Source organism: Microtus oregoni, unplaced genomic scaffold (genome assembly GCF_018167655.1).
Source record: "Microtus oregoni isolate MIOR12 unplaced genomic scaffold, Mior012 000020F_ref0000438, whole genome shotgun sequence".
NCBI lineage: Eukaryota > Metazoa > Chordata > Mammalia > Rodentia > Cricetidae > Microtus > Microtus oregoni.
This window is the reverse complement of record NW_024543079.1, coordinates 28,092,147-28,120,081: the sequence shown is the minus strand read 5'-3', so window position 1 is coordinate 28,120,081 and position 27,935 is coordinate 28,092,147. Positions and strand designations below refer to the sequence as shown.

General features: G+C 38.4%; 1 protein-coding gene across 6 annotated transcripts in view; it reads right to left on the bottom strand.

Annotated features, from left to right (window-relative positions):
* Positions 1-27,935, bottom strand: part of Tasp1 (taspase 1) — a 231,598-nt gene that overhangs the window by 58,032 nt on the left and 145,631 nt on the right. For all 6 annotated transcript variants that reach the window (XR_005976046.1, XM_041670827.1, XM_041670829.1 and 3 more), the window contains one exon: positions 6,499-6,609. Coding sequence is in view for 5 of the 6 variants with exons in the window: in XM_041670827.1 (XP_041526761.1) it covers positions 6,499-6,609 (111 nt within the window). In the remaining variant the exon portion in view is untranslated. The remainder of the gene's footprint in view (positions 1-6,498; positions 6,610-27,935) is intronic.

The window sequence follows — 27,935 nt, the reverse complement described above, 5'->3', positions numbered from 1 at the left end:
TTGGACTGGAGAGGGAGAGGGAGAGGAGTGCGGGGAGGGGGAGAAGGGTGGAAGGAGGGGGAGGGAAATGGGAGGCTGGGAGGAGGCGGAAGCTTTTCTTTTTTTTCCTTTTCTCAATAAAAAAAAAATTAAATATTACAATAAAAAAAAAGATACCCATCAAGAGCAACTAAAGGAAGTACATGTTTGTTTTGTCTAACAGTGTGGAGGTCCTGGGTAAGAAAGTCACAGAAACAGAAGTTTGGGGCAGTGGGCTGCAGTGTGGACCCAGGCAGGAGCAGAGAAGAATGCTACTACTCAGCTAATTTACTCATTTCCGTTCAGTCAGCTCAAGACTCCAGCTCATAGAATGGCCATGACACTCACAGATAAAGTGGGTCTCCCCACCTCAATTACTTAACGTAGATAATACCCCAAAGGCATGAGCAGAGTTTTGTCTCCTACGTCACTATGGATCCTGCCAGGAGAACAATCAATGTCAACAATCACACTGAACAAAATGAAAATATAAAAACTCATCCATGGGATCCATGAGAGAAATGATGCCAAGAATTGCTTATCCTAAACAGAGCAGAATTCACTAATGGAACCAGTGCCAGAGTAGGGAAACTTAAATGAGAGTGACCAGTGAATTCCAGTTGTTGGAGACTCAGTGTAAGACCAGTCTGATACAAGTTAAATTCCAGTAACATAGGATACCTACATTTCCATGGGTTCTAACCCCTGAAATTAGAGCAGGTGCTCACATTGCTATCTCAGTAATAATAGATACTGTATTTAAAAACAGTAATGGGGACTGAACCAACAGTCTTGCAAATGCTGGCCAGGCACTCTACTAATGAGCAGCATCTGCACCTTTTTGTTTAATTTGAGACAAGGTATCACTAATTTACCCAAGCTGTGTTTTAGCTGTGAACATTGTGCCTTATTATCTTAAAAAGCAGCAAACAATGACGCCTGCACCAGTGGGCCTCAAAGGATAACCTGATTTTTAAAAAGCACAATAGACCTAAGATAAATTTCAAAATAAAGACACACACAGTCAACCAGTATGTGAAAATTTGATCAATATCAATGTCAGACAGGTACCAGGCAAAATAAATTACAGTAAGAATAAGATATATATATATATATATATATATATATATATATATATGGGAGAAGTTGGGGAAGAAGATAAATATGATCAAAATACATTATAGGAAATTCTCAAAGAATTATTAAAATATAGTTTAAAAATAATAAATATGTTAGTCAGCAGATAGACAACTTAAAAGAATATGAAGAGGTAAAAATCCATCTGTAATAAAATGATACAGATAATTTAAATCCCTTCCAGTAAAGGTATGAATATCTGGGATTTACCTAGGATTATGGACTAACTCACCTCTTAGTTTAACTATATACAGACATAAAAAGAGCATCAAGATTTGTTAAGTGGCCAGGTGTGGTGGTGCACTATAATCTAGTAGTTGAAAGGTTAAAAAGATTAGAAATTCAAGGTTGGCTATGGGAGACTCTGTATTTAAAAAAAAAAAAAACAAAAAAAAACCACCAAGAGAAGAGAGAGGAAGGAAGGAGAGCCATTAAATGAAAGTGAAAATTATGCTGCTATCTTGTCTACATACTTATTTAAAGTGCTCATCAAATAGATAGCTAACTGAGAGAAGACTATGAAAACATAACACTTTTAACAATGATTCTTTCTGATAAAAAAACGAGATTCAGATGAACAACATGGAGTTCTTTGATTTCATTATTATATAAAACATTTCTATCAGTATTACAATGATAGTCTTTAAATTGGTTTTTACAAGTTTTGTAAAGAAAATGTAAAAAGCAAAAATGGAGGAATTTTGTATTACCACAAGATGACGAAAGTAGTCATTAACTTATTTCAATCACTTCCTGAGAAGATTTCAACAGTGTTACTCCACACAGGAACCTGACGTTATTAATTCAAGTCTAAATACAGAATTTTAATTGATGTGTCATTTGGTGCGTAACTCTACAAGTAGTTTAGATGAAGCCACGAACTAATCCAAGGATTAAGTAAGGTGTTGGAACTTGAGGAGTTTTTGGAACCACGGAGATCTGCCTCCTCATTCTACAATGAAGAAATAGAACAAAGAGACCTGTCTTTTTTAGACAGACAACTATCAGTGCACTAAAAGGAAAAAGAACTCAACCTTCTTGCTTTTAGTCCAGGCCTCCACTAAATCCAATTTATCTCATTCCAAGTACTTTGTAATGATCACATGTACTTCTTGAATATTTTTTTATTTTCTAATCCCATGTCCAAATCATCTGATTAAAAAGAATTTCAGATTTATGGACTGACTCCAACATAGAGCCAAGAAAAGTTAGTATGACCAAGGAATTTTTAAGTTTCCTCTTATCTAATGTTATTGATCTTAAAAGAGAGAAAGCCATTTAAGTAACTTGCTACAGCCAAAGGATGAGACACAAAACTACAGAGGACCAGCTGTCCTGAGTCTTGGAACATTCTTCTATATTTTACATGAATTTACAGAATAAATCAATACTCACTGGCTAACAAGATGGCTATGAGGGCAACTCCCTGGATTCTCCTAAACTAACTTAACTGTTAAATAAGCTCCATAAAGTCCCTGCTCCTTTCCAAAGCAAGGTGTTTTAAGATGGGCCTCAGCAGGCACTAAATAATGAGTTCCCAGTGGTAAAACTGCTCCACGTCATTACACAAATGAAGAGCAAAGCACCAAAAAGGAGTAACATTTAGGAAGTCTCAAGACCCAAATTTGAGTTGAATTAACAGTGGCTCTGCCGTTTTGGATTCGGCAGTGTCCTTCAGGTCATCCTCAATAGACACATGCACTCTAATTATACACCTGCCACAGGATTTCCTTTTTTTGTGCAAGATGGGGTTGGCTCAAGATAGGGTAACTCTGTGCAAAAATCCAACAATCCTGCCTGTCCTGGAACTTGCTTTGTAGACCAGCTGGCCTCAGACTCACAGAGATCCACCTGCCTCTACCTCGTGGGTGCTGGGATTAAAGGTGTGAACCACAACACCTAGCTTGCCACAGGACTTCTAAGAAGTTAGATTTCATGAACCTCTATTTTTCAATTCTTAATATCTCCTCTTACTGTTGTCCTGAGACTACATCTACCATACGTACACAATGATAGCAAATCATATAAATCATATGCTATTATGCCAATAATCACTTTTCTTTAAAAACAGCATTCAACACTACTAACAAAATAGATCTCAACAAGAATGCAACCAATCTTTCTGAAATTATTGATAAACTTCAAACCCTGTTCATAGTTTATTCCTCAGTTTGTATGTCAACATCAAGTAGCACTTATTACAGAGAGAGAGAGAGAAAGAGAGAGAGAGAGAGAGAGAGAGAGAGAGAGAGAGGGAGGGAGAGAGAGAGAGAGAGAGAGAGAGAGAGAAATAGTACAACCAACCATCCAGATGATTTAGAACTTTGGCTCTCTTCACTGTCTTCATAACCTTAGTACAGGGAATATAAGAAAGCAGGCTGAAAAGATGGCTCAGTGTCCAAGAACACTTGGTGCTCTTCCAAAAGACCTGGGCTCAATTTCTAGAACCCACACAGTAACTTACCATCTGCAACTCCAGTTCTGAAGGATCCAAGGCATTCTCCTGGTCTTCGTGTGCACTAGGCACACATGAGGTACACAGCCATATACACAGGCAACACACCCACAATAAGAATGTAAGAATACACCTGTTCAAAATCCTTTCCTTATGAAATAAATTTTCCTTTGGTCAGTCATTCTATTTTCCCATAAATAAATATAATTTTCTAAGATAATCTGTTATTTTCTCTGAGTGTGGCTGAAACCACCTTTCTAACAGAGCATGCTGCTTTCAAAAGATCAAGGTGACAATTTAGGATTTTGAAGAGGTCATTCAGGGTTTAGTCCCTCAGTAGGATCCATTCATTTTCTTATCAGTGAATCCAGTTGAATTTGATTTCACCCTTTGGGCTTCTTTGTGGGCTTTTCTAAATTCTACATTGTGACAACTTCAGAGGGCAAAGAACTTGGGAGTAGGTAAAGCCTAGATTATTGAAAACGCAGTAGTTTGGAGAAATACTTCCTTAGCCTGGTCCCCATAAGAATCTTTACAATAGAGCTGGGAATTGATGTGTGACTTATGGGAAAACTAAAGAAGGCTAGTCACTAGTAAGAGTTTCTGTTTCTCTTCCTGGGCCTACAGTAAAGGGAAGGAGGAAAAGGAGACAACAAAACTGTTTGTGCGAGATTTGGAGAAATCACGAAGGAGAAGAGACCCATGCCCTTTCCCTGCCAGATGTGAAAAGAAAGAAACTGGTGGTGAGGCTCCCCACTCCAGGCACACGCAGAAGAGCAAGATACTCTACAGGTAAGGGAGGAGAGTCTGACCTGACCACCCCTTAAAGATTCCCAGAGGCTCTGGGATCCCTGTCTGAACTACCAGGGCTCACTGAAAAGGCTCAGAGGGAACATGTAGCTGAGAAGGTGAGCTGTCTGTCACCTGAGTGTCTGTGGTTGTTGTGTGGGTTACAGAAGACAAAAGCTACAGCTACCACAATGAATTCAATGGTGACAAAGGCTTATTGCCTACAAACAGGTGAAGGGCAAGTCATACATTGGCAGAAGCCAAGAGCTTAGAAAACATTGCAGAATCAGAGTGTCCCTCCACATAAGACCCCAGAACACAGATGTTCCCTGAATTCCAGGTGCCACCAAAAACAACAACAATAAAATATAATAGTACAAAATAGTGCGTATGCATGCATGTATATATATATATGTATATATGTAATATAAAATGAGTTTATTTAACTAGCAAAAAGGTAAGTAAACAAAGTTAGAGATGAGCACAGCTACAATATGGACCCCTCTTATAAATTCCAGCACTGACTGGAGAAGAGTGATGGGCTTGAGAGTTTGGGTACGAGGCCACTGAACAGGGTCTGCCTGGGCTAATGGTCCAGAAAGTGTTCATCTAAAGCCATACAGCCAATCCCAGTGATAACTCTTCTACAGCCCTCAACATAGAAACTAGAGCTCAACAGAGTGAACACAATCGTCATCAACGAATCTCTCAACAAGCTCCTGCATCCCAGAGGGTCGTCTGTGAAGCAGTCATTCCTTCTGTACGTTCTCTGCACCTACATGTTCTGAAAACCTCACCCTCCCTGACACAGGGCACCCACTGTACACCAGTCACTAAGAGCTCAGCATCTGTGGTCTTTCTGAACTCTGGAGCATGGCCTGTTTCATTTAATTCCAGACCCACTTTATCTTAAACCAACCAGCAGAGCTCAGCTGTCTGATAGTCAATCTAGATCTCTGATGCAATGGGATTTAAAATCTCTCCAAATGTGTTCTTCTAGGGAAACTTTCATCCCCAGGGCACCTGTCTATTGTCCCCAGGGTTTCTATTGCTATGATGAACATCATGACCAAAAGCAATTTGGGGAGAAAAGGTTTGGTTGGTTAGTTTCTCAACTTACAACTCTCCAGTCATTCTCCGTTACTGAGGGGCATCAGGACAGAAATTCAAGTAAGAACCTGGAGGCAGGAGCTGAAGCAGAGGCAATGAAGTGGCACTGCTTACTGGCTTGCTAAGCTTGCTTTCTTATACAACTCAGGACCACCTACCCAAGGGTAGCATTGTCCACAGTGGGCTATCCTTTCCACATCAATTATCAAATAAGAAAATGTACCACAGAATTGCCTAGAGCCAGTCCAATGGACATATTTTCTCAGTTGAGGTTTCCTTTACTCAGATGACCCTCAGATACTGTCAAGTTCACATAAACACTACCCAGCACAGCAGCAAACACTCTCTCCAGGTGTCTTATAACTACTATTTAGCTTAGCTTAAAAGTCTTCTTTTTAGACTTCACCCATTTAATCTATCATATGGCTTCTATCCTGGTTAGAACAGGAGTGTCATATCTACTTTGTCTCAAAACCTAAATAGACCACTTTTTCCACTTATTCTTTCCTCAACTCAAAAAAAAAAAAACAAACAAGGAAATTTCTGTTCTCCATCCTCAGATTATTCCCCAACACATCAACACATACATATATGCACATCTAGTAAGAGGACTGGGCAAATGTAGGGTTCCACCTTGACCCTGTGCAGTGCACATGCCAATAACATGAGAAGAATAACTGCATTTCAAACATGCTATAGCACATTGCCCCTTGAATTTCTTTTACAGATTTCTATTTTAGTACTTGTCACTTTAATGCTAGATAATGTCTCGAATCTAGACATTAAATTAATTAAATACCTGCTCTCTTGCTGTAGCAGCTACTGTAATAGAATTTCTACTTACAAATAATATTTTCTGAAGGTCTAACTTCATGCTAGGCAGTGAAGACAAGTCTAGAGGTTTATGTGGGAAAACCGATTCCTAATATATACAGCTCACGGAAATGCTCTATATGGAGACGGTGTCCTTTTCCCAAAGTTGCACTTACTGATGAACTTGTTTTGCATAGTCTCCAACAGAGCTTGGTGAGCATCTTCAGCTTGTAAAGCGTGTGAACATTCTCTAGCCAATATGGTGCGCACAAGATGCTCTCCACATCCTACAAGTCCAAGAAAAACAACAGATGAGGAAAACAATACTGACTGCTTTGCTTGTCTCAATAATATGAAACACCCTTGCACAGAACTTACAAAGTAGTTATGTAACAGGACAACCCAGTGAGGGAATGAAATGACCTCTATAAACAGTTTGGTAATTTTAGTAACGATATTCGATAGAATATAAACAAACATGGGGCTACTTAATCTCAAAAGAAAATAGTCAAAAATAAAAGAAACCGTCTTTCAGCTGGACAATTTCTATAACACGGGAATGTAGATTCTGCACCTAGGATTCTCTCCCAATCCCACTAATGAGTAAATACAAATCATCCTGCTGGGTGGTCTCAGCCTCCCATTTAATAAATGGATCCACAGCTGTCAGTCATTCGTTTTCTTTTTGACACTCCACTTGCCTGGGTGGCTGGAGAGAAATGTAGACATCCAGGGGCAACCTAAATCTCTCCCTACCTTTGCTTGAGAAAGTCCATACACCAGCAGTGTGAGGGACAGGATAAAGCAGCAGCATTCTTACATTCTTTAATACTCACAGAACTTTTAGGAGCTTTAAAAAACTACTTTTCCATAGTTTTAAAGAAAAAGTGTACTTTGGGGAAAAAGAGATGATTCACCTAGGGTCAGTTCCCAGCACCCACAACTGTCTGTGATTCCAGACTGATGTGGGTACTGGATACACACGATGCACATACATTCACATAGGCAAAATACTCATACACATAAAACAAAGAGAGGAAGGTAGTCTCGAGGGAGAAAGGGAAGAGGGAGGGAGAAAAAGTGAGGGAAGGAAAGGGAGGGAGGTGAGGATTTTAATATGAGATAAACTTGAACTAATTAGATTAATGAATAGAAGTTCTACAGTAGTAGCTACTGCAAAAACAGAATCAAAGAAGCTTAATTTAAGGATTGGTGAGTTTTAATAGAACATTTCTTGGAAAGGAGCAGCTTCCTTTCTAAAAGAAAAAAATTGTAAATGTTTAAAGCTGGTATCATGATCCTCTGGGAACCTAAAAGAAAAGCATATTTCAGCTCCCTGAAGAAGCAGCTCCACAAAAGAGTGTCTAGGATCCACTCAGAGTCCAAGCAGGACCAGGCACAACTCAATGTTTCTGCACTTTACATACATGCACATGAACACCACGACACACACATATACATGGGGGAAAACAAGTGAACAAAGGGGCATCTCAACAATCATAATGAAGCTTGGACTGAAACAGCTAAATTAAGCAACTACTTTTAATTTTTTGCTGTTTAAAAATTATTTATTTTTATTTTCAATATGCGCATAAATGTCTGTACACTGTATGCATGTGTGGTGCTGAGAGGCCAGAAGAGGCTGTTAAAATTCCTTGAAACTGGAGCTGCTGAATTGCCTGGGTGTGCTGGGAATCAAGCCCATGTCTTCTCGAACAGAAGTGCTCTTAGCAACTGAGCCATCTCTCCAGTCAGAAACCAGTTGTATAAGGGCAACAACATTCATTATATACAATAACCATTAAGCCATGTTGTTGCCTTTCATGTCAGAAATGTCCTCTTCATACATGCACATCTCCTCCTCTGTTCACGCCTCTCCAATTATAACTTTCCTTAAATGTATAGGCAGATATGCACATATTGCATGTTATATGTACAATGTTCACTCATGCCAAGATATGAAAAGTATATGTAACTGTAAACACAACTTTCAAACTGCCTGATATCTTACAAAAAAAGACATTTTCAAGATCTCTTTGGAAATATCTAAACCCAGACAAAACTCCCTGTGGAATTTAATATAAAGGATTATTTTGTTCACTAATGTTTGTTTTATAAGCAGAAAGAAATAAAACGAGTAATTAAAAAATATGTTTGACAATTATTGTGTAAGAACATTGTGCTAAGTTCACAAAACCCCATAAATTTTAATTCCCTTTGGACACATATCTGATGTGGAATAGAGAAATGTTATGCTCTGGGGTAATTGTGACAATCAGAAAGTGAGCACATTATAAACTAAATGATGCTCCAAAAGTCATGTACATATGCCTCAAGTAAAACAGCTAGAACACATGAAGTCATGATAGTACATCAAAATTTAGATGTGTCAGGAAGGCATTTCCCTCTTATTAAATTTAGGAGAGTGAAAAGGGTTTACCAGTGATTGAGTTTTATTAAAAAACTATTAAAATTCTGATTTATATTCTGGCATATTATTACCTTTAACATAGGGATTAGGACACCAAAACTTTTCTACCATGTATTCCAATGAAAGAAAATTGGAGTTTTTATCTACTAAATACCAAAGTTTCTTAGAACATACTGCAATAGAATTGAAGCTTGACTCAAATGTTATTTAACTTTGAGATTCATTCTTTACTCATACCATGAGAAATATATTTTTCACTACAACTTCTTTTATTTATATTTATTTATACTGCAGAATTAATCTTCTGTACGTTATGTAAATTTGGCTGTGATTGGTTTAATAAGGAAGCCGACTAGCCAATAGAAGAACAGGATAAGGTTAAGCAGGAAAACCAAACTGAGGACACTGGGAAGAAGAAGGGTGAAATCAGAGTCACCAGGCAGATACAGCAGAAGCAGGACATGTATAAAATGAGGTAACAGGCCATGAGCCACAGGGCAGCAAGAAAATGAATAGAAATGGGTTAATTTAAAATGTAAGAGTTACCTAGGGCCAATGGTTTCCTTTTAAAAAGCTTATTTGAGACAGATTGCAACTGCATAGAGTGGACCAGATGTGAATGCCAATCTCTCAGCTAGACAGCCCAGTCTCTAGGCCCTAGGTTCTGGCATAAAACCCCGGACCCCTTCCCCACAAGCCTCAGGGACTAAGGCAAGCCTCCTGTAGGCAGGCTGCCCCAGCACCCTCCCTTCCATCCAGCCATGGAAGCTGCAGTCTACAAGACCCCTTCCACCCCCAAATGCACCTACTGCCCCTATCCCCAGCAACCTCGGTGGCTACTGAAGATACAGACGGCAACTGGATAGAGAGGACCAAGAGATGATTGACCAGCATATCAGATGGACAGCCCAGTCTCTAGGCACTAGAGGTATCCCAGACCCAAAAAGATGAACATGGGATGTACTCACTCATAATTGGTTTCTAGCCATAAATAAGGGTCACGGACACTACAATTGGTGAACCTAAAGAAGCTAAATAAGAAGGTGAACCCAAGGAAAAACATATAGTTGTCCTCTTGGCTATGGGAAGTAGACAAAATTGCCGGGGAGAAAATTGAGATCTTGGGGGTGGGGTGGGATGGGGGAAAGGGGAGATGGGGAGAGAAAAGGGAGAAGGGGAGAATGGGGGGAACTTGGGGAAATAGGAGGATTGGGATAAAGGAAGGTAGGATAGGGGAGCACGGAAGCACAATTCTTAGTTAAGGGAGCCACCTTAGGGTTGGCAAGAGACTTGAACCTAGAGTGGCTCCCAGATGCCCAAGCCGAGGTCCCCAGTTAGTTCCTTGGGCAGCTGAGGATAGGGAACCTGAAATGACCCTATCCTATAGCAATACTGATGAATATCTTGCATATCATCATAGAACCTTCACCTGGTGATGGATGGAGACAGAGACAGAGACCCACACTGGAGCACTGGACTGAGCTCCCAAGGTCCCAATGAGGAGCAGAAGGAGGGAGAACATGAGCAAAGAAGTCGGGACCACGAGGGGAGCACCCACCCACTGAGACAGTGGAGCTGATCTATTGGGAGCTCACCAAGGCCAGCTGGACTGTGACTGAAAAAGCATGGGATAAAACTGGACTCTCTGAGCATGGCAAACAATGAGGGCTGATGAGAACCCAAGGACAATGGCACGGGGTTTTGATACTACTTCATGTTCTGGCTTTGTGGGAGCCTAGCCAGTTTGGATGTTCACCTTCCTAGAAATGGACGGAGGGGGGAGGACCTAGGACTTACCACAGGGCAGGGAACCCTGACTGCTCTTTGGGCTGGAGAGGGAGGGGGAGAGGAGTGGGGGGAGGGGGAGAATGGTGGGAGGAGGGGGAGAAGGGTGGGAGGAGGGGGAGGGAAATGGGAGGCTGGGAGGAGGAGGAAATTTGTTTTTTTTTTCTCTTTTTCTCAATAAAAAAAAAAGTTAAAAAAAAAAAAGAAAACACAAGCCAAGGAAATCCTGGAAATTAAAAACCTAGGTAAATGAACATGAACTACAGATACAAACATAACCAAAATAATACGAGACTTGGAAGAGAGAATCTTAGCTGAGACATGATAGAGGAAACAGATACATCAGTCAAAAAAAAAAAAAACAACCATTAATGCCATAAAACATCCAGTAAATCTGGGATACCATGAAAATACAAAACTTAAGAGTAATAGAAATAGAAGGAGAAAACCAGCTCAAAGGCACAGAAAATATATTCAACAAAATCATAGAAGAAAACTTTCCCAATCTAAAAAAGCAAATACCTATGAAAATACAATTAGCTTTCAGAACACCAAACGAACTGTAAGCCCCCCCCCACCAAATCCCTGTAGCCTGAATAATAAAAACCCAGAGACAGATATTGTAGTTCAACCTGAAGATCAGAAAAGCAAAGCAGCCAAGCCACTATAGACATCTTGCCTGTAACAAGATTCAGACAAACAAAGGGATGATCCTGCAATGCTCTCCACCAACCTCAGACTTCACACTCCACTGAGCTCCTGTCTCTTCCCCTTTATATTCCCCTTCCGCCCAGCTATATCATCACTCCTATCTCCACCTCCCTAGTGATGGGTTTAAAGGTGTGGAAACCAAAGCACTGGGATTACCTCTGTGTGAGCTTTGTTTCTCCTTTAGACACCCTTGTTTAGCCCTATGTGGCCTTGAGCTCAAAGGTCCCTCTGCCTCTGTCTCCCCAGTCCAGGATTAAAGGTGTGTGCCACTACTCTCTAGTCTGTAGTTGGCTAGTATGACTGCTTTGCCCTCTGATCTTCAGGCAAGCATTATTTATTCAAACATAAATAATACAGCACTATAAGTCCCCTTGCCACATAATAATTAAAATACAAAATCTACAGAATAGAAAGAATATTAAGAGCTGAAAAGGAAAAAGGTAAAGTAACATATAAAGGCAGACCCGTCAGAATAACAACCAACTTCTAAATGGAAACTCTAAAAGTTTAGAAGGCCCTGAACAGATATTATGCAGACACTAAGAGAGCATAGAGGCCAACCCAGACTACTATACCCAACAAAATTTTCAATCACCATAGATGGAGAAAAAGATATATTTCATGGATATACCATGACAAAACCAGATTTACAATACCTATCCACAAATCCAGTCCTACAGAAAGCACTAGAAGGAAAACTCCAATTCAAGAAAGTTAGTTGTACTTACAAAATCACAGGGAATAAATAATTCCACATCAGCAAATCCTAAAGAAGGGAAACACAAACACACTACCACCAAAAAGTAAAAGGAATTAACAATCACTGGTCATTAATATCCCTTTGTTAATGAACTCAATTCGCCTATAAAAAAAAACTAACAGAATGAATACAAAAACAGGATTCATCCTTCTCTATACCAGAAAAGCACCTCAACTTCAAAGACAGACATTTCCTCAGAGTAAAGGGTTGGGAAAGGACTTTCCAATCAAATGGACCTAAGAAGCAAGTTGGTATAGATATCCTAATATCTAACAAAATAGACTTCAAACTAAAGGTAATAAAAAGAGATCAAGAAGGACATTTCATATTCATCACTTGAAGAATCCATCAAGATGAAGTCTCAATTCTGAACTTCTATGCCCCAAATACAAGGGCACCCTCATATGTAAAAGAAACACTACTGAAGTTTAAATCACACATCAAACCTCACACACTAACCAGTGGACAGGTCTGCCAGACAGAAACTTAAAAGAGAAATAAGGGAATTAACAGATGTTATGACTCAGACATCTATACAACATTCCAAACACAAAAGAGTAGACTTTCTTCTCAGTACCTCATGTAACCCTCTCTAAAAGTAACCACAAAACAAATCTCAACAGATACAAAAAAAAAAAATGGAATAATGCCCTGTATCTTATCGGATCACCATGGCTTACAGTTAGAATTCAACAACAACACTAATTGCAGAAAGCCCACAAACTCATGGAAACTGAATAATGCTCAAGTAAATCACCACTGGGTCAAGTAAGAAATAAAGACATTAAAAGATTCCTAGAATTCAATGAAAATAAGAGTACAACATACCCAAACTTATGCAACACTAGGAAAGCAGTACTAAAAGGAAAGTTCATAGCACTAAATGCTTACATAAAGAAGTTGGAGAAATCCCACACTGTGGAATTAACAGAACACCAGGAAGCTCTAGAACAAAACAAGCAAACTCACCCAGGAGGAATAGACGCCAGGAAATTATCAAATTGAGGATTAAAATCAATAAAATAGAAACAAAGAGAACAATACAAAGAATCATTGAAACAAAGAGTTAGTTCTTCAAGAAAATCAACAAGATAGACAAATCCTTATCCAAGCTAACCAGCAGAAGAGAGAAGGGAACTACAGACCCTTTATGAACATTAATACAAAAATACTCAATAAAATACGGACAAAAAGAATCCAAGAACACATCAAAAAAAAATCATTTGCCGTAATCAAGTAGCCTTCATCCCTCAGGAAACTTACAAAATTGGCAATGTCCCTCCCAGAATTATATAATCAGTAGCCATTGCTGAGGAGAGAAGAATCTCTCTTACTCATGCAGCTGTCTGCAAGTCACTCAGCTCCAGGGACACAGACAACTTTTGTGAATGGGTACCCAGGGTGAAACAGACATTTCAGTGATCCTGCTGATCCTGAGTCATTGACATTCCTGTACGTAATCTCCTCATCAGTGTTCATGTAAACAATTCCAATCCAATCATATTGCACTTTGATCTGTCATTGGTTCCCTAGCTCATGTAAATAGATATTTTTTCTTCATGTTTTCCTAGAAAAAGTCATACAGTTGCTGCCTCAACAAAAGATGAGCTAGGGAAGAGTGGCAATATGCTCCCTGTGATGAGTGTTAAAAGACGTTCAACACGCATGCACAGCTGATCAGTGTGAGGATAATGCATTCACAGGGGTAATCCTTTTCACATGTGGAATGATGTAATTCTGTGCTCTAGTAGTGGTTGAATGCTTCCTGAGAAAGGTAATATCAAAACTGAGTTGTCTGATAGAGAGGCTGACTACCAAGGTCCAGCTATTAAAGTATTGAAGTCCAGCAATCAGAACCCCACTTTAGCTCACCTAAATAAAAATGTGCAATTAAAATTAAACACCTCATCCTAACACAGGGTTTGCCAGTTTACCTTTATAAATCCCATTTGCCTATGGGCCGAGTCTGTCTCCTCTCTATGCAGAGGTGGTCCTTTCTCCGTCCTGGACAAACACCCCTGTGCCCTTTCCCTCCTCCTTCGTCCCCCTGTTTCCTTTACTCCTGCATCCCATTCTAACACAGACCTCCACTTCTTCTCCTCTTAAAAATTACCTCTGGTAAATACTGAGTTAGAAAGTAGTCACTTGCCGGGCAGTGGTGGCGCACGCCTTTAATCCCAGCACTTGGGAGGCAGAGGCAGGCGGATCTCTGTGAGTTCGAGACCAGCCTGGTCTACAAGAGCTAGTGCCAGGACAGGCTCCAAAGCCACAGAGAAACCCTGTCTCGAAAAACAAAAAAAAAAAAAAACAAAAAACAGAAAGTAGTCACTTTAACTTTTCTTCCCAGCATAATAAAGAATCTCTCTGTAAAAACAGGCACTTTGGTGTGAGTTGTGCCTTATCTGGGTTCTGGAAGCCTCTGCTGTACATATGTGGGGGGGGGGGCATCACACTTTACCAAAAGCTACTATTTATTAATTAAAGTGCTTTTTAAATGTTTTCCATTCGCCTTGGAGCCCCTCCTCTGCTTTTCTCCCGGGAAAATCCCATGCTTCAATAATTTATGCTTATTCCCTTACTCTTGAAAAAGGGTCTACACTTCCCTCATTTCATCAAATGCAATTGGAAAAAAAATGCACCTTTGGTTATCCATCAGAATACCAATACTGGCACAAAAGTAACCCCAAATTTCAGTGACTTAACAAACTCATAATAATGATTAATGTTGCAGGTCAAATTTGGGTCACATATTTAAGAAAAAATACCAGCAGTTCCATCATCTATAAATGTACTATTGTTTGAATAAAGTATGTAATTTAAAAGTCAAGCAGGACTATTTTCCTGCTTTAAGCTATATTCTAGTTTATTTCTGTTGCTGTGATAAAACACCTAACCAAAAGCAGCTCAGGGGAAAAAAAAGAGTTTACTGGGCTCACAATCCAAGACTACTGCCATCATTTCAGGGAAGTCAGACAAGAGCTCAAGAGCCAGTTACATCACACCCACAGCCCAGAGGGAAACAATGCACCCACACTGCGCGCTTTTTAGTGTGTGTGCTGGCCTAGCTTTTCCATTCACTCTGTTCAAAGGATAGCCCATTAAATAGACGTGCTGCCCACAATCAGAGTGGTTCCTCCCACATCAATCAACAATCATGAAGCCCTTACAAACATGCCCACAGGCCAACCTTATCTAAACAATTTCTCAAGCAAGACTCGCTTCCCTGGTAACTATTGGTAGTGGTAAGTTGACACTTAAAACTAACAATCACTGTCTGGAATGAACATATCATTTCTACACAAGATTTTATCATTCTAGTGTTGGCAGAAACAGTTATATGTTCTTAGTCAAATGCAAGCAGGCTTTGAAATATGAGGGACTAAGTAGATGTTGGAGAATAAGTACTAACAAGCCTACCATGTGTACCTAACTCTAATTTTCGATGCCTGTAGATGATTAAGTATGAGAAGCAACAGCAATCTTGTGACCAAATGGCAGGACACATAAGCATCAAGGAAGGCAGGGCAACAAGGCCAGACATGGTTAACAGAAAGCACTGCTAGAAGAGAGTCTTCTCCAGGGAAGAACACACCAATTGATTATCCAACTCCAAGTGGTCATCCCTAAAAACACTTATACAAATAACTTTATACAGACTGAGGAGGTTATATATTTAGGAATATGTCCAAATATACAAATATGCATGTACTAACAATTACTGAAAAAAGAGGCAATGGGTGTGAAAGAGAACAAGTTGGGGTATATAGGACAGATTGGAAGAATGAAAGGAAAGGGGAGATGATGTATTTAATCTCAAAAATAAAAGAAACAATAAATGACTACAATATAATCATAAAAAAAATAAAGCACTGCCAGATACCGTGGCTAGCTCTAATACTCTCCCAGGAATCTCGTTATGTTGACATTTTAAAACATTTAAAAATAAACACATGTTTAGACATCTTTAATTGGACTCTCCTTGGTGAGGTCGCCTGCATCCTTTTGTGCGTGATACCAAATTACTGTTTAATCATTTTTGAGTACACAGTTGTGCGACCACCAGATCCACTCATCTTCTGAACTTTTTCATTTTCTCAAACTGAAACTTGATGCTAAAAACGAGTTTCTTGCTTTCGACTCACCATCATGGAAAACACCATTCACTCTACTTACTGTCTCAGAGAAACTAACTCAAAGACAGGTGCAAGTCACGTGAAACTAATTCAGTTGATTCTTAGTCAATTTTCCTTAGCCTGTCTTCCCTGCTCCTGTCCTCAAAATACAGGCAAGTAAAATGCAAGAGATTAAGTGCCATTACAAGCACCACCACCCCCTTTTTTTTCACTTTTGGGACTGGCTAATTTCACTTAGCACAATGCCTTCAAAGCTCATCCACAGAGCATGTATCTATATTTCCTTCCATATGCTCTATATCTGCTTGTCAGTAAGTGTCTTGGTTTGGGTTTCTATTGCTGTGAAAAAATACCATGATGACTGCAATATTTATAAAAAAAAAAAAAAAAAACATTTAACTGTGGTTGGTCTCTGTTTCGGAGGGTCAGTCCCTTATCACATGAAGGGGAGAATGGTGCATGCAGGCAGACGTGATGCTGGCTACATCCTAACTGGAAGGCAGCAAGAAGCTGACTGTCACACTAAGGAAAGCCTGAGCAAAGGATACCTCAAAACCTGCCCCCACAGTAACACACTTCCTCCAACAAGACCATACCTCCTAATAGTGCCACTCCTGTTGGGAGTGATCTATAATTGTGGTCTGAGACTATGCTTCAAAGCAAAGTAAACTGTCTCACAGACTATGAATGGCCACTTGAATAAAATTCCCATTATCAAAATTTCCATTATTAAAATAAAACACATAAAACATTTCTGTAGTTGTTCAGGGAATGTATATTATAATAGGTTTTGCTTGATGTTTATTTGTGTTGCAATTTTCCTCAGCTTCTACAGAGACTGCTTATTCATTTCCCAGCTGCCCAGACACCCAAAGTAATCACACAGATATCTGCATTAATTGCAATACTGTTTGGTCAATAGCTTAAGTGTATTTCTGGCTAACGTTTATATCTTAAATTAACCTATTTATATTAATCTGTGTATTGCCATGTGGCTGTGGCTTACCGCCAAGGTTCTGGTGTATCTGTCTCCTGTGGGCGGCTACATGGCTTCTTTCTGATTCCACCCTCTCTCTCTCTCCATCTCCTTCATCCTGGCTTTATTCTGATAAGCCATTGGCCGAAAGCAACTTCTTTATTAACCAATGGCAATAAAACACACAGCATATATCACCTCCCACATCAACATTTATTTCCAATGAGCTTACTAAACAACTTTAGTTACATTCTTCTTATAATAAATTTTAATTAAAATGTAAAGTATTAGATATCAGAGCATCTTAAACAAGGTATATGTTAACAGATTCTCCTTCACACTCATCCCCCACCCTAATATTAACCCAGATAACCCATACAAACATGGTCTCTTATATTCTTTGATGTTCCATGTGTCTAGAATGAATCTGAAAAAATATAATATTAACCAAGGAGATCCAAACTCAGAAAGACAAAAGCTATATGAGCTCTTTTAAATGGTAAAGTGCTTATTGAACAATCATGAGGACCTGAGTTTAGATCCCCAGAATCCACATAAAATCTAGTAAAAGCTATGTATATGGTAAACCTATGACCAACATTAAATGGGGGAAAACTCAAAGCATTTACATAAAAATCAGGATCAAGAAAAAGGTGTAAAGCTTTTTCTGTTCCCACTCATTAAAGTACTAGAAGTCTTAGCCAGAACAATAAAACAAGAGAAGCAAGTAACAGGGCCATGAATAAGAAATGACAAAGTCAAGTTATCTATCTGCAGATGATATGATCATATAAATGATACCCTAAAAAACTGTCCCAGATAACTCTCAGAACTGAGAGTTTCTTCAAAGTAGTAGAATACAAATTTAACATAAAAAAAAAAATCAGTGGCCTTCCTGTATACTAATTAAAATATCCTGAGAAATAAATCAGGGAAAGAACCCCATTCATAATAGCCTTAAACCAATCAACCAAGCAAGCAAACAAGAAAAGCCCACCATAGAATAAACATAACAAAAGATGTAAAGATTTATAAATGAAAACTTTAAAAACACTAGAAGATGGAAGCATTTCCCATGCTCAAGGAACAAATAATTAAAAAAAATTAAAATAGCTATCCTACCAAAACCAATCTATAGATCCAATGTAATCACAAAGTTCTAGTAAAATTCTTCATAAAAAGAGAAAGGACAATACTTAAAATTCATATGGAAACACACATGCACGGACGCACCACCACCACCACCACCAACAACAACAACAACACCCACCCAGATACCATAAACAATCTCCACTCTCCACTATAAAAGTACATACTGAAGGTATCATCAAAACTGATTTCAAGTTATACTACAGAACCAAGGTACAAAAACCAACATAGTACCATCACATAAATAAAAACAATATAGAAGCTATATAAATGGTCATTCACTGGGACCACTTGATTTTTTACCAAAGTGTCAAAAATAAACATTGGAGAAGACAGTATCTTCAACAAATGGTTTTCAGCTCTAAATAGGGCATTTACATCAAGCCCCCTCTAAGTTCAGGAACATCATAGAGAATGGGGAAGAAAGATTATACAAGCTGGAAGTCGGGGAGAAGGGCTGTGAGATGCTATTTTCTAGACAAGGCATGTCAGGAATTCACAGCAGTTATGGCTACCTGGAAAGTTCCTGCACAAGACCGAGACAATCACCATTCTAATAAGGGTGACAGAGGTCTCATAAGCTGCACCCCTACCTCAAAAGTTATTTGCAATTGATGTCTTCTGAGGAACCATGAGCCACTTTTCTTTCTGGGTAAGAGCCACTATATAATATAATCCTTCCATAGAGCCAGCCTAAATGAGATTAGCATTTTTAAATATAACTCATTATCTCATAATTTCTTCTAACCTCACTTCTGATATCAAGAATCCCCAGAGGGGCAGAAATAAAAGATGCATACGTAAGAGAGACAGTATCCTACATTCCTAAGCAGCCAAAACACAGGAACACAGGATCAGCTGCAACAAAAGCCCATATTCAGTAGGTAGCACTGGCATACCACACATGATTTTGAAGTACATATGTCATCATATAAATGCTGCCATTCATGCTCACTGAAAGTATTGAACATTTGAAAAGACCTTTCAACACAGGCCTGTGATAAGTCCACGGGGACAGATAAGTAATAAGCAAAGGCCTTTCCAAATTTAAAAGGAAACATTCGGTACTTCACTTTTCAGTCTTGCGACATCTCTTTTTCAACAAAGGAATTTATTACACAGTGCGTCACCTTTTCCCTGTCAGAGGATTTACTGCCAGTTTTGGAGTTGGGTTCCTTCTGCTTTTCAAGCCTGTCTTGTGAAATTACAGAGAAGGCTGCCTTAAAAGTGAGAGAACACACATGAGTTCAGTCTTCACAGTGTTCCCTTGGCTATCAAACCTGGAATCTATTATATAAAAGAGGAAAACATAAGGAGTTTTATAGAGAGATGGAGTAAGTGGTGACTATGTCTAAAACAGTCAAGTTCAAAGGCTAGCTCACCAATACACACAGTGTTTCTCAACACAGTGTTTTTAGTTCTATTACATAATTGTCATCATACTTTGGAGTATTTATAGCAGTAAGATTAAAAAACAACTCAGGCCTTTTCGTGTAATCTTTGCTTAATAGTAAGTAACCAAAGGAAAAAAACTATTTTTATTATAATGCAAAAGTACTATCTTTTAAAGATTGGGGTGTGATTAATATATGTTTTAAATTCCATACTTATTCACAAAAGAAAAATATATCCAATAGTTTTAATTCAACACAGACAAACATCTGATCTTATATGGACATATAATACCTATCTAATGTTTATCACTATTAGCAGTTTTACTGAAAAGATAAAGCCAAACTACAAAAGTTTTAACTGTCTAAAAAATTAGTTAGCTATATAAACAGGGGAATTTTTGGTTTTGTGAATGTGATACTGCCATAAATTAGAACACACCTAAAGAGACTTAAACATAAGTAAAGACTTTCCACTAAAGAAAGCAGTGTCACGTCAGAATGTCTATGGCTCCACACACTGTCCTCCTCCACAGTCTCTATCGACTCCCCCTCAGTGTTCACTCTGAAAGCAAATGATTTTTTTCTTCTGTTAATTACTTTAAAATAGTTACTTAAATCACAACACTGAAATTAGAGAGCATGGTCAAATGGACAAGGAGAGATTATTTTTTCAAATGAGAAGTAACCACCTGCAGCAGAAGTATGGTTCTAATTGTTATTGTGCCTAAGCATGGATCAGTATTTTGGTACTCAAGTGAGAAACACATTACTTGTAAAAACATTAGGTTTATCTATACCTGAGAACTTTATTAGGGCAACAACCATTTAAAAAGTAACACTATGGTACTCAGTTCATATTCTTTGCCAATCTAGATTTCTATTCTGTTTGAGAGGGAACCCACAGACAGGGCAGCTCCAGATGTCAAACTAAGGTGAATCACTTGGGATCTCCATGCCTTGGCTTCCTCATTTGAAAATTCCAATGGCTTCATGTAAATGACATTCAAGTCCCCATAAGAAAAAATATTTATACCTGCAAATACTTTTAGAACTTGAATAAATCTATGCTTAAAATTTAGTTTCAAACAAGGTGTCAAAGCTCAAGTCTATAATCTCAGCCGTAGGAAGGCTAAAGCATGAGGTTTATTAAGAGTAAGGCAGTCTGGACTAAATAGTGCATTCCAGGCCAGACTGGGATGCAAAGTAAATCCTGTCTCAATAGTAATCATAAAAGTAATTATTATTGTTATCATTATTTTTAATATTATTAATACTTCAGTTAATGTGCTTACAGGGGAGAGACTACTTATGATTAATCATTGATTAATAATAAGCACATTTAGGTTAATTTCAATTATACAGAATCTTTACAATGGAAGGGAAAAGGTCACTGATTCACTGATTTACCAATAAATGGCCAATTATTGTATATTTGGGCTTTGCAAACATTTCATTGGGTGTTTATAATTGACTTAGAGAAGGCATATCATCACTAACTGACAAAGAAGAAAGGAATTGATTTCACTAAAATTCTAAGACCTAAATCTTATAGTTATTGTTTCAATACATGAAAAAAGGAAAGACATAAAAAAAAAATCCTCAAAGCCTTGAGAACCCTGAGACTTGAAGCTGCAACAATGGCTCAGCAATTAAAAGCAATTGCTGCTCTTCTAAAGGACCCAAGTTTGGGTCACTGCACCCTTACCAGGTGGGCTCATAATCACCTATAACTCTAATTTCAAGAAACCCAATGCCCTCTTCTGGCTTCTGCAGGCACTTGCACACATATAGCATTTGTTCACACAGACATAAACACACATTCACATAAAAGAAGAATAAATCTCTTAAAAAATAAAAATCTGAGTAACGGTCAAAATCAAAGAATAATAATCTGAAAACAAGAAGCTCAACAGGCATTTCTGGCATCGAAGCATAAGATGGCAGAGGGCCCCAATTTTATCTGCAAGGTACTAAAACTGTAAGTCCCTAAGGTAACTACCAAATAAAAAAAGGAGACTTTATTTTGCCACAAAGCCATAGTATACATTAGCCAAAAAGGCCAAGAGACTGTTATAAATATTTAATGTGTAGATGTAATATAAAATACATATGTGTGTTAGATGTGTGGAGTAAGGCCCACGAACAAAAATGCAAGCAACATCCTTATGCTGTACCATAAATTTAACTTATAACTACCAATGTAACTTATAACTTATATACTTATAAAATAGTATCATCAATTCCTGGATTAATGAATCAAAACTCAGATGTGATTTATGATGTTGATTTCAATTTCCAGGCCTCTTATAAACTAAAGAGAAATTTGCGCTGATATTATTTCCCAATAATTCCTCTTACAATAGAAAGACAACATAAATCATTCCATCAGTTTTTAAATTGCACTAAAAGCTTAAAACAACATTCAGTATTTAGAAGTCACATAAAGTAAAGCCGGGTTGTGGTGGTGTGGTGCATGCCTTTAAATCCCAGGACGTGGGAAGCAGAGGCAGGCGGACCTCTGTAAATTCAAGACCATCCTGGTCTACAAGAGCTAGTTCCAGGAGAAGCTCCAAAGCTTCAGAGAATCCCTATCTCAAAAAAACAAACAAACAAACCTCCCCCTCAAATAAGTACAACAGAAAAGTCTTCATCTGCTGGCAGCCACTGCCTACCACTTTCGCTATTCAACACCCTCATTGAGGTGGTTTGAGAGCAGAGAGGGAAACAAATGTGCTGATGAGGGGGAGACATGGGCATCATATTAAATTATCTGCATCTGACTAAAATACGAGGAATACTAGAATAGAAATTACCCAAAAGTTATCTTATGTAGCTGCTGAAGAAGACTGATGCCCAGAATCTTAACAGTAAGCCACAGCCTCCTGGCATTACACAGATTAATAGAAATGGGTTAATTTGAGATGTAAGAGTTAGTTAATATGAAACCTGAGCTAATAGGCCAAACAGTTTTACAATTAATATAGTTTCTGTGTGATTATTCGGGTCTGAGCAGTCGGGAAACTTTGGATCCTGGTAGCTGCACGTGGCTAGCATGCCCTACGTTCTTATACATCAGTGGAGCAAAAGAAGTGAAAACGGGGCTGGGCTATAAACTTCCAAGGCCTGCCCCTAGTTACTCACTTCTTCCAGTTAGGTCCAACTTCCCAAACATTTTACAACTTCTAAAACTCTATTACTTATTGTGACTAATTATTCAGATAGATGACTTGTAAGAAATATTTCACATCAAACTGTAAGACTAACTGGGTTTTCTCCAAGTACGCTGCAATAGTGTCTCACTCTTACTGCCTAGAAAGGCAAAAAAACAAGGGCCAAGATCAGGAAGATTTTAAAACCTCCCCAAAGAAACCCAATAAGCTAGCAGCTAGGATGTAAAAGACAGAAGCAGGTGATGTCTCAGATCTCAATAAAAAGGATTCTTGTTGGCGGAGGTTTCTGTCCTGCCCAGTCTTGCAATAAACACACAGAAACTATATTATTTGCAATATTGTTTGGCCAATAGATTAAGAAAAACCGGACTCTCTGAACATGGCAAACAATGAGGGCTGATGAGAAGCCAAGGACAATGGCACCGGGTTTTGATCCTACTTCATGTTCTGGCTTTGTGGGAGCCTAGCCAGTTTGGATGTTCACCTTCCTAGACATGGATGGAGGGGGGAAGACCTAGGACCTACCACAGGGCAGGGAACCCTGACTGCTCTTTGGACTGGAGAGGGAAGGGGAGAGGAGTGGGGGGAGGGGGAGAAGGGTGGGAGGAGGGGGAGGGAAATGGGAGGCTGGGAGGAGGCGGAAACTTTTTTTTTCTTTTTCTCAATAAAAAATTTTTTTTAAAAAAAGGAGGCGAAACTGTAGCTGGGTTTTACATAAATAAATAAATTAACAAAACCAAAAATATAGAAAAAAAAGAATTTTTCTAGCTTGCTCTTATATCCTTAACTAACCCATCTCCATTAATCTGTGCATCACCATGAAGTTGTGGCCTACCGACAAAGTTTTGGTGGGCTCCAGCGGAGGTGTCTGTCCCCAGCAGTGGCTACCTGGCTTCTCCCTTACGCCGCCTACTTGCTCTGAGCATTCAGTTTAGCTTTCCCATCTAGCTCCATTCTGCTAAACTACTGGCTGAAACAGCTTTATTCATTAACCAATAAATGCAAAACATAGACAGAAAGACTTCCCACATTAAAGCCTAGTGTTTTGCTTGTGGTCAGACTCCAAACTGTTACATGGCTATGTGTTGTTACACAGTTGGATGTTGATATGTTGATAGTAGTTGTGTGGTGGGGTGGGGGGGGTGGGGAGTGGACAGAGAGGCAGAATGAGAAGGAATGTGCATGCAGTGAGGTAAACTCAGACTATCAAGATGGGCAGTGAAGTAATTACTTATATTGTTCTATTATTAAATAAAATTTGAGAATGAGGGCCTGGAAAGACAGCTCAGTGGTTGAGAACACTGGCTGCTCTTCCAGAGGACCTAGGTTAAATTTCCAGCACACACAGGGCAGCTCACAACAGTCTGTAACTTTTGTTCCAGAGCATCTGACACCCTTACAGAGACACACAAGCAGGCAAAACAGCAATGCACTTAAAATAAAAATAATTTAAAATCTGATTGATCAGAAAAGCGGCCAGTGACCTCCTCTTCCTCCCCTCTCCCTCCTTCCCCTCTCTCTATCTCCAAGCTCAATCCAAAAGAGCATTAATCTTTCAAAGTCCCTCCTTATGACTTTCTGTGTCTCTCTATATGTCGTGGGTCCTCCAAACCCTCTAGGCTAACTCTGGGTAGCTGGTAGCGAGTTCCGTCCTCCAATTCAGGGAAACTGTATTGGCAGTCGAGGAGTGTCAGAGCATGATCAAAGTATCCACAACAGAGCAACAGTGACTTCCTGGACTCAGCCATCTCAGAAAACCAAAATGGTTAAGTACTGACATTATCAACAAAACAGCTGCATCCACTGTTGAAAGGATAGAGTAGCAACTCACCTACAGATGAGATTGACACAATGTTTCATTATTATATTTAAACAAATAATCAATAATTGAAAGAAAGTCTTGGGAAAAATAAAAAGATAACCAGAAATTTAGGGAAGGAAAAGTCAGTAGTTGTGAACTACGAGCCCAGAAGTCGGTATTATAAGATTTTAAAAATTGATCTATATAAATTACTCTTATTCATGAAGTGATAAAAATTTCAAAATAAAAAAAACCATAAATCAAATCAGATGGCTTGGAATACAAAATAAAACAAGACCAATAGACTTAAAAGTAAGAAAGAGACAGGAAACAAAAGGACCCAAGAATCTGATAGAGTAGGGAAAAATATCTAATGAAATGAGAGAGGAAATGGCAAGAGAGTCCCTGTTTCCATAGGATGCTCCCAGGCCCTAACAGAAGTCTCAGACAGAACAGTTGGAGAATATGACAGTTTTCCAAAATTGACACTAATTGACAAAGAAGCTCAGCAAATTTGAGAAGGAAAAATACAAACCATGATCCCAAACTGCAATACTGACAAATGCTAGAAAGGCAAAAGGAAAATATTAAAAACAGAAAAAGAAAAAGACATACTACATAAAAAAGACAACTCCAAAACTGCCTAACAGAAACAAAGGACACAAAAAGCTAACAGAAAATATTTGATAAGACTGAGGGGAGGGAGAAAAAGAGTGAGAGGAAGAAAATACCATTTAAAAGTAAAGGGGTAGAAAGACACTTCAGATAAATGAAGTTTAGGAGATTCAGCAGCAGCAGATTTGGACACTAAGAACAGCATAAACCCAGAACTTTCATTTTAGTTTTGGAAAAAAAATAACTAGGGGTGTGTGTGTGTGTGTGTGTGTGTGTGTGTGTGCACCTTTTAAAAAACAACTGCTTAACACAAAAAATGATATACTATAGAGTTTATAACACAATATAAATATTAGATAATGTTTATATTCATTATATTCACAAGTGTTCAAAAGAGCAGAAGGAAATAATGGCTTATACTACCAAAATGTTCTGTGTTTGGAGCAAGCGTTTAATTGGCATCCTTTATCTGTGTCATGTCTTTATTTATGAGTTCATTAAAGCTATTTTGTTTTCAAAATTTTTAAATACATAAGATAAACTTAAATAAACATCTGGTGGAATTTCCACTATTTTGAAAACTGATATAAAATTTTAAATATCTGAACATATTTCCTATCTTTCCTATATGAACTATACATTAAAGGGAGCCAAACAGATATTCAAAGTTTTTCTTTTCAGAAAAATCAGTAGATAATAAATAAAGGAGAAAGTAACGTTAGTGCATTATGGTGACAACTATAAAAACAAATTCTACGGAAATATATCTCATTTTAAAAAACCAGCAAGATATGGGCAACATATGCTATATAATACCACACTCCCACGGGTCAATAGAAAAAAAACAATAAATCAGCATATTGTTTAGAGATATATATTCAAGTAAACTTTTTTTTTTAACCGGGGTAATGGCGCACAATTTTCTGAAGAGCGAAGGGAAAGTAGAGATTTGTGAGGGAACAGAAGACACAACATCCTGGTCATCAGAGTGGTGTACGCACAGTGGTGGGACTGGGAGTTTACTGTTGTCGTCTCCATACAGAGGCAGCAGCTTTGACCGGTACTTATATTTAGTGGCAACTGGGGATTCAGGAATCTGGTAGTTGAACAGGGATATTCACAAATACAGCATGAACCACAATGTCCAATAAATGCCTTGAAGAGGGTAAGAAAAAAACCGTTTACTTTGCCCTTCAAGTTCTGTGCCAAGAGAAATGTCCTACACCCTATGGCTCTCGCGGTACAGAGTGAAGTCAAAGTCAACAAGCGCTGGGCTCCTCAGATGGGTGGGATTCAGTCCAAGACACTGATTTATTCCATGTTCCTCTAGTAACATGAAGTACCTTTGAGTGGTTAATATTTGGAAGAAGTTGATGAAGGAAAGAGAGGTTTTACAGAGGTTTTACAAACTACAATTTGACTATATCCTATCTCAAAGCGGGGAGGAGATGAAACAACAAATGCTATTGACCATAAACTCTCATCTGATATTTAATCACTAGGAAAGCTGAAAACATTGGCTGTAAGATGGGAAACAAGACAAAGTAGGATCAAGACAAGAATACCCATGCTCCTCACTACCTAATCAACGCAGTGCTCAAAACCCAGCTGTGCAAAGAAGTGGTTTTTCTCTGTCCACAGAAGAAAGTATTTTTCAGAGAGAAAAATTACAAAGATTCTACCAAGAAAATAAGAACTAATACACTCAAAAAGGTTATGGAGTATAAAAAATAGTTCCATAAACTAATGATAAACTGCTTGGAACAGAAATTTCAAAAACAAAAACACAAATAAATTTAGCCACTGTGACCCAAATAACACACATTGATTAAATAAAATACAGACAAAGGCACATGTAAAAATATTTATGTTCATAAACTGGAGAAAATAAATGTTGTAACAATATACATAACTACCCAAATCAAACTACAGATAGAATGTACTCCCCATTGAAATTCCTATGATGTTTTTCACAGAAATTTTAAAAAGCTAATCAAAATGACTTAATTAGCTAAACAGTCTCGTGCAAAAACAGAACTACTTCCTAACTTCAAATAATACAAGATATAATAATCACAACAGTACAGAGCTGGCAGATATACAGAGGAGTAGAACACAAGCCCACATATAAGTGGCCCCTCATATTTATTTCTGAAACTTATTGTTTTCAGGCTGGTCTCTCAATGTTCAGCTCCAGGACTCTCTTGCCTCAGTCTCTCCAATAGCAGAGACTCCAGTAGGCACCATCAAAACTACTGATTCATAAAAGGTTACAAGGGGAAGGAACAAAGTTGGGGAAACTAGATATGCTACTTTTAAAATGTAATTTGTTCTTGGTATCATTTCCCCAAATTCACTTCTAAGGCTTAGGTTGCAGGACTCCTAAAGAAAAATAGAGGGGTAAGGTTCTAGGTCACTGGTCTTAGAACTGTTTTTGTATGACAGTAAAATCGTAGATAACAACAGCAAAGCTAAGGGAGTAAGACTATATTCCATTAAGACACTGCCACATAAAAAGGAAAGAACAAACGACATCGGATATAAGGGTTACTATCCAAAACGCACATACACAAAACTCATACAACTCTATAGAAAAAAAAAAAAAAAAAAAAAAAAAACAAACAAAAAAACTTCAGATTTTAAAATGAGCAAAAAGGATTAGCATAAGGCATTCTCTCAAACAGAACA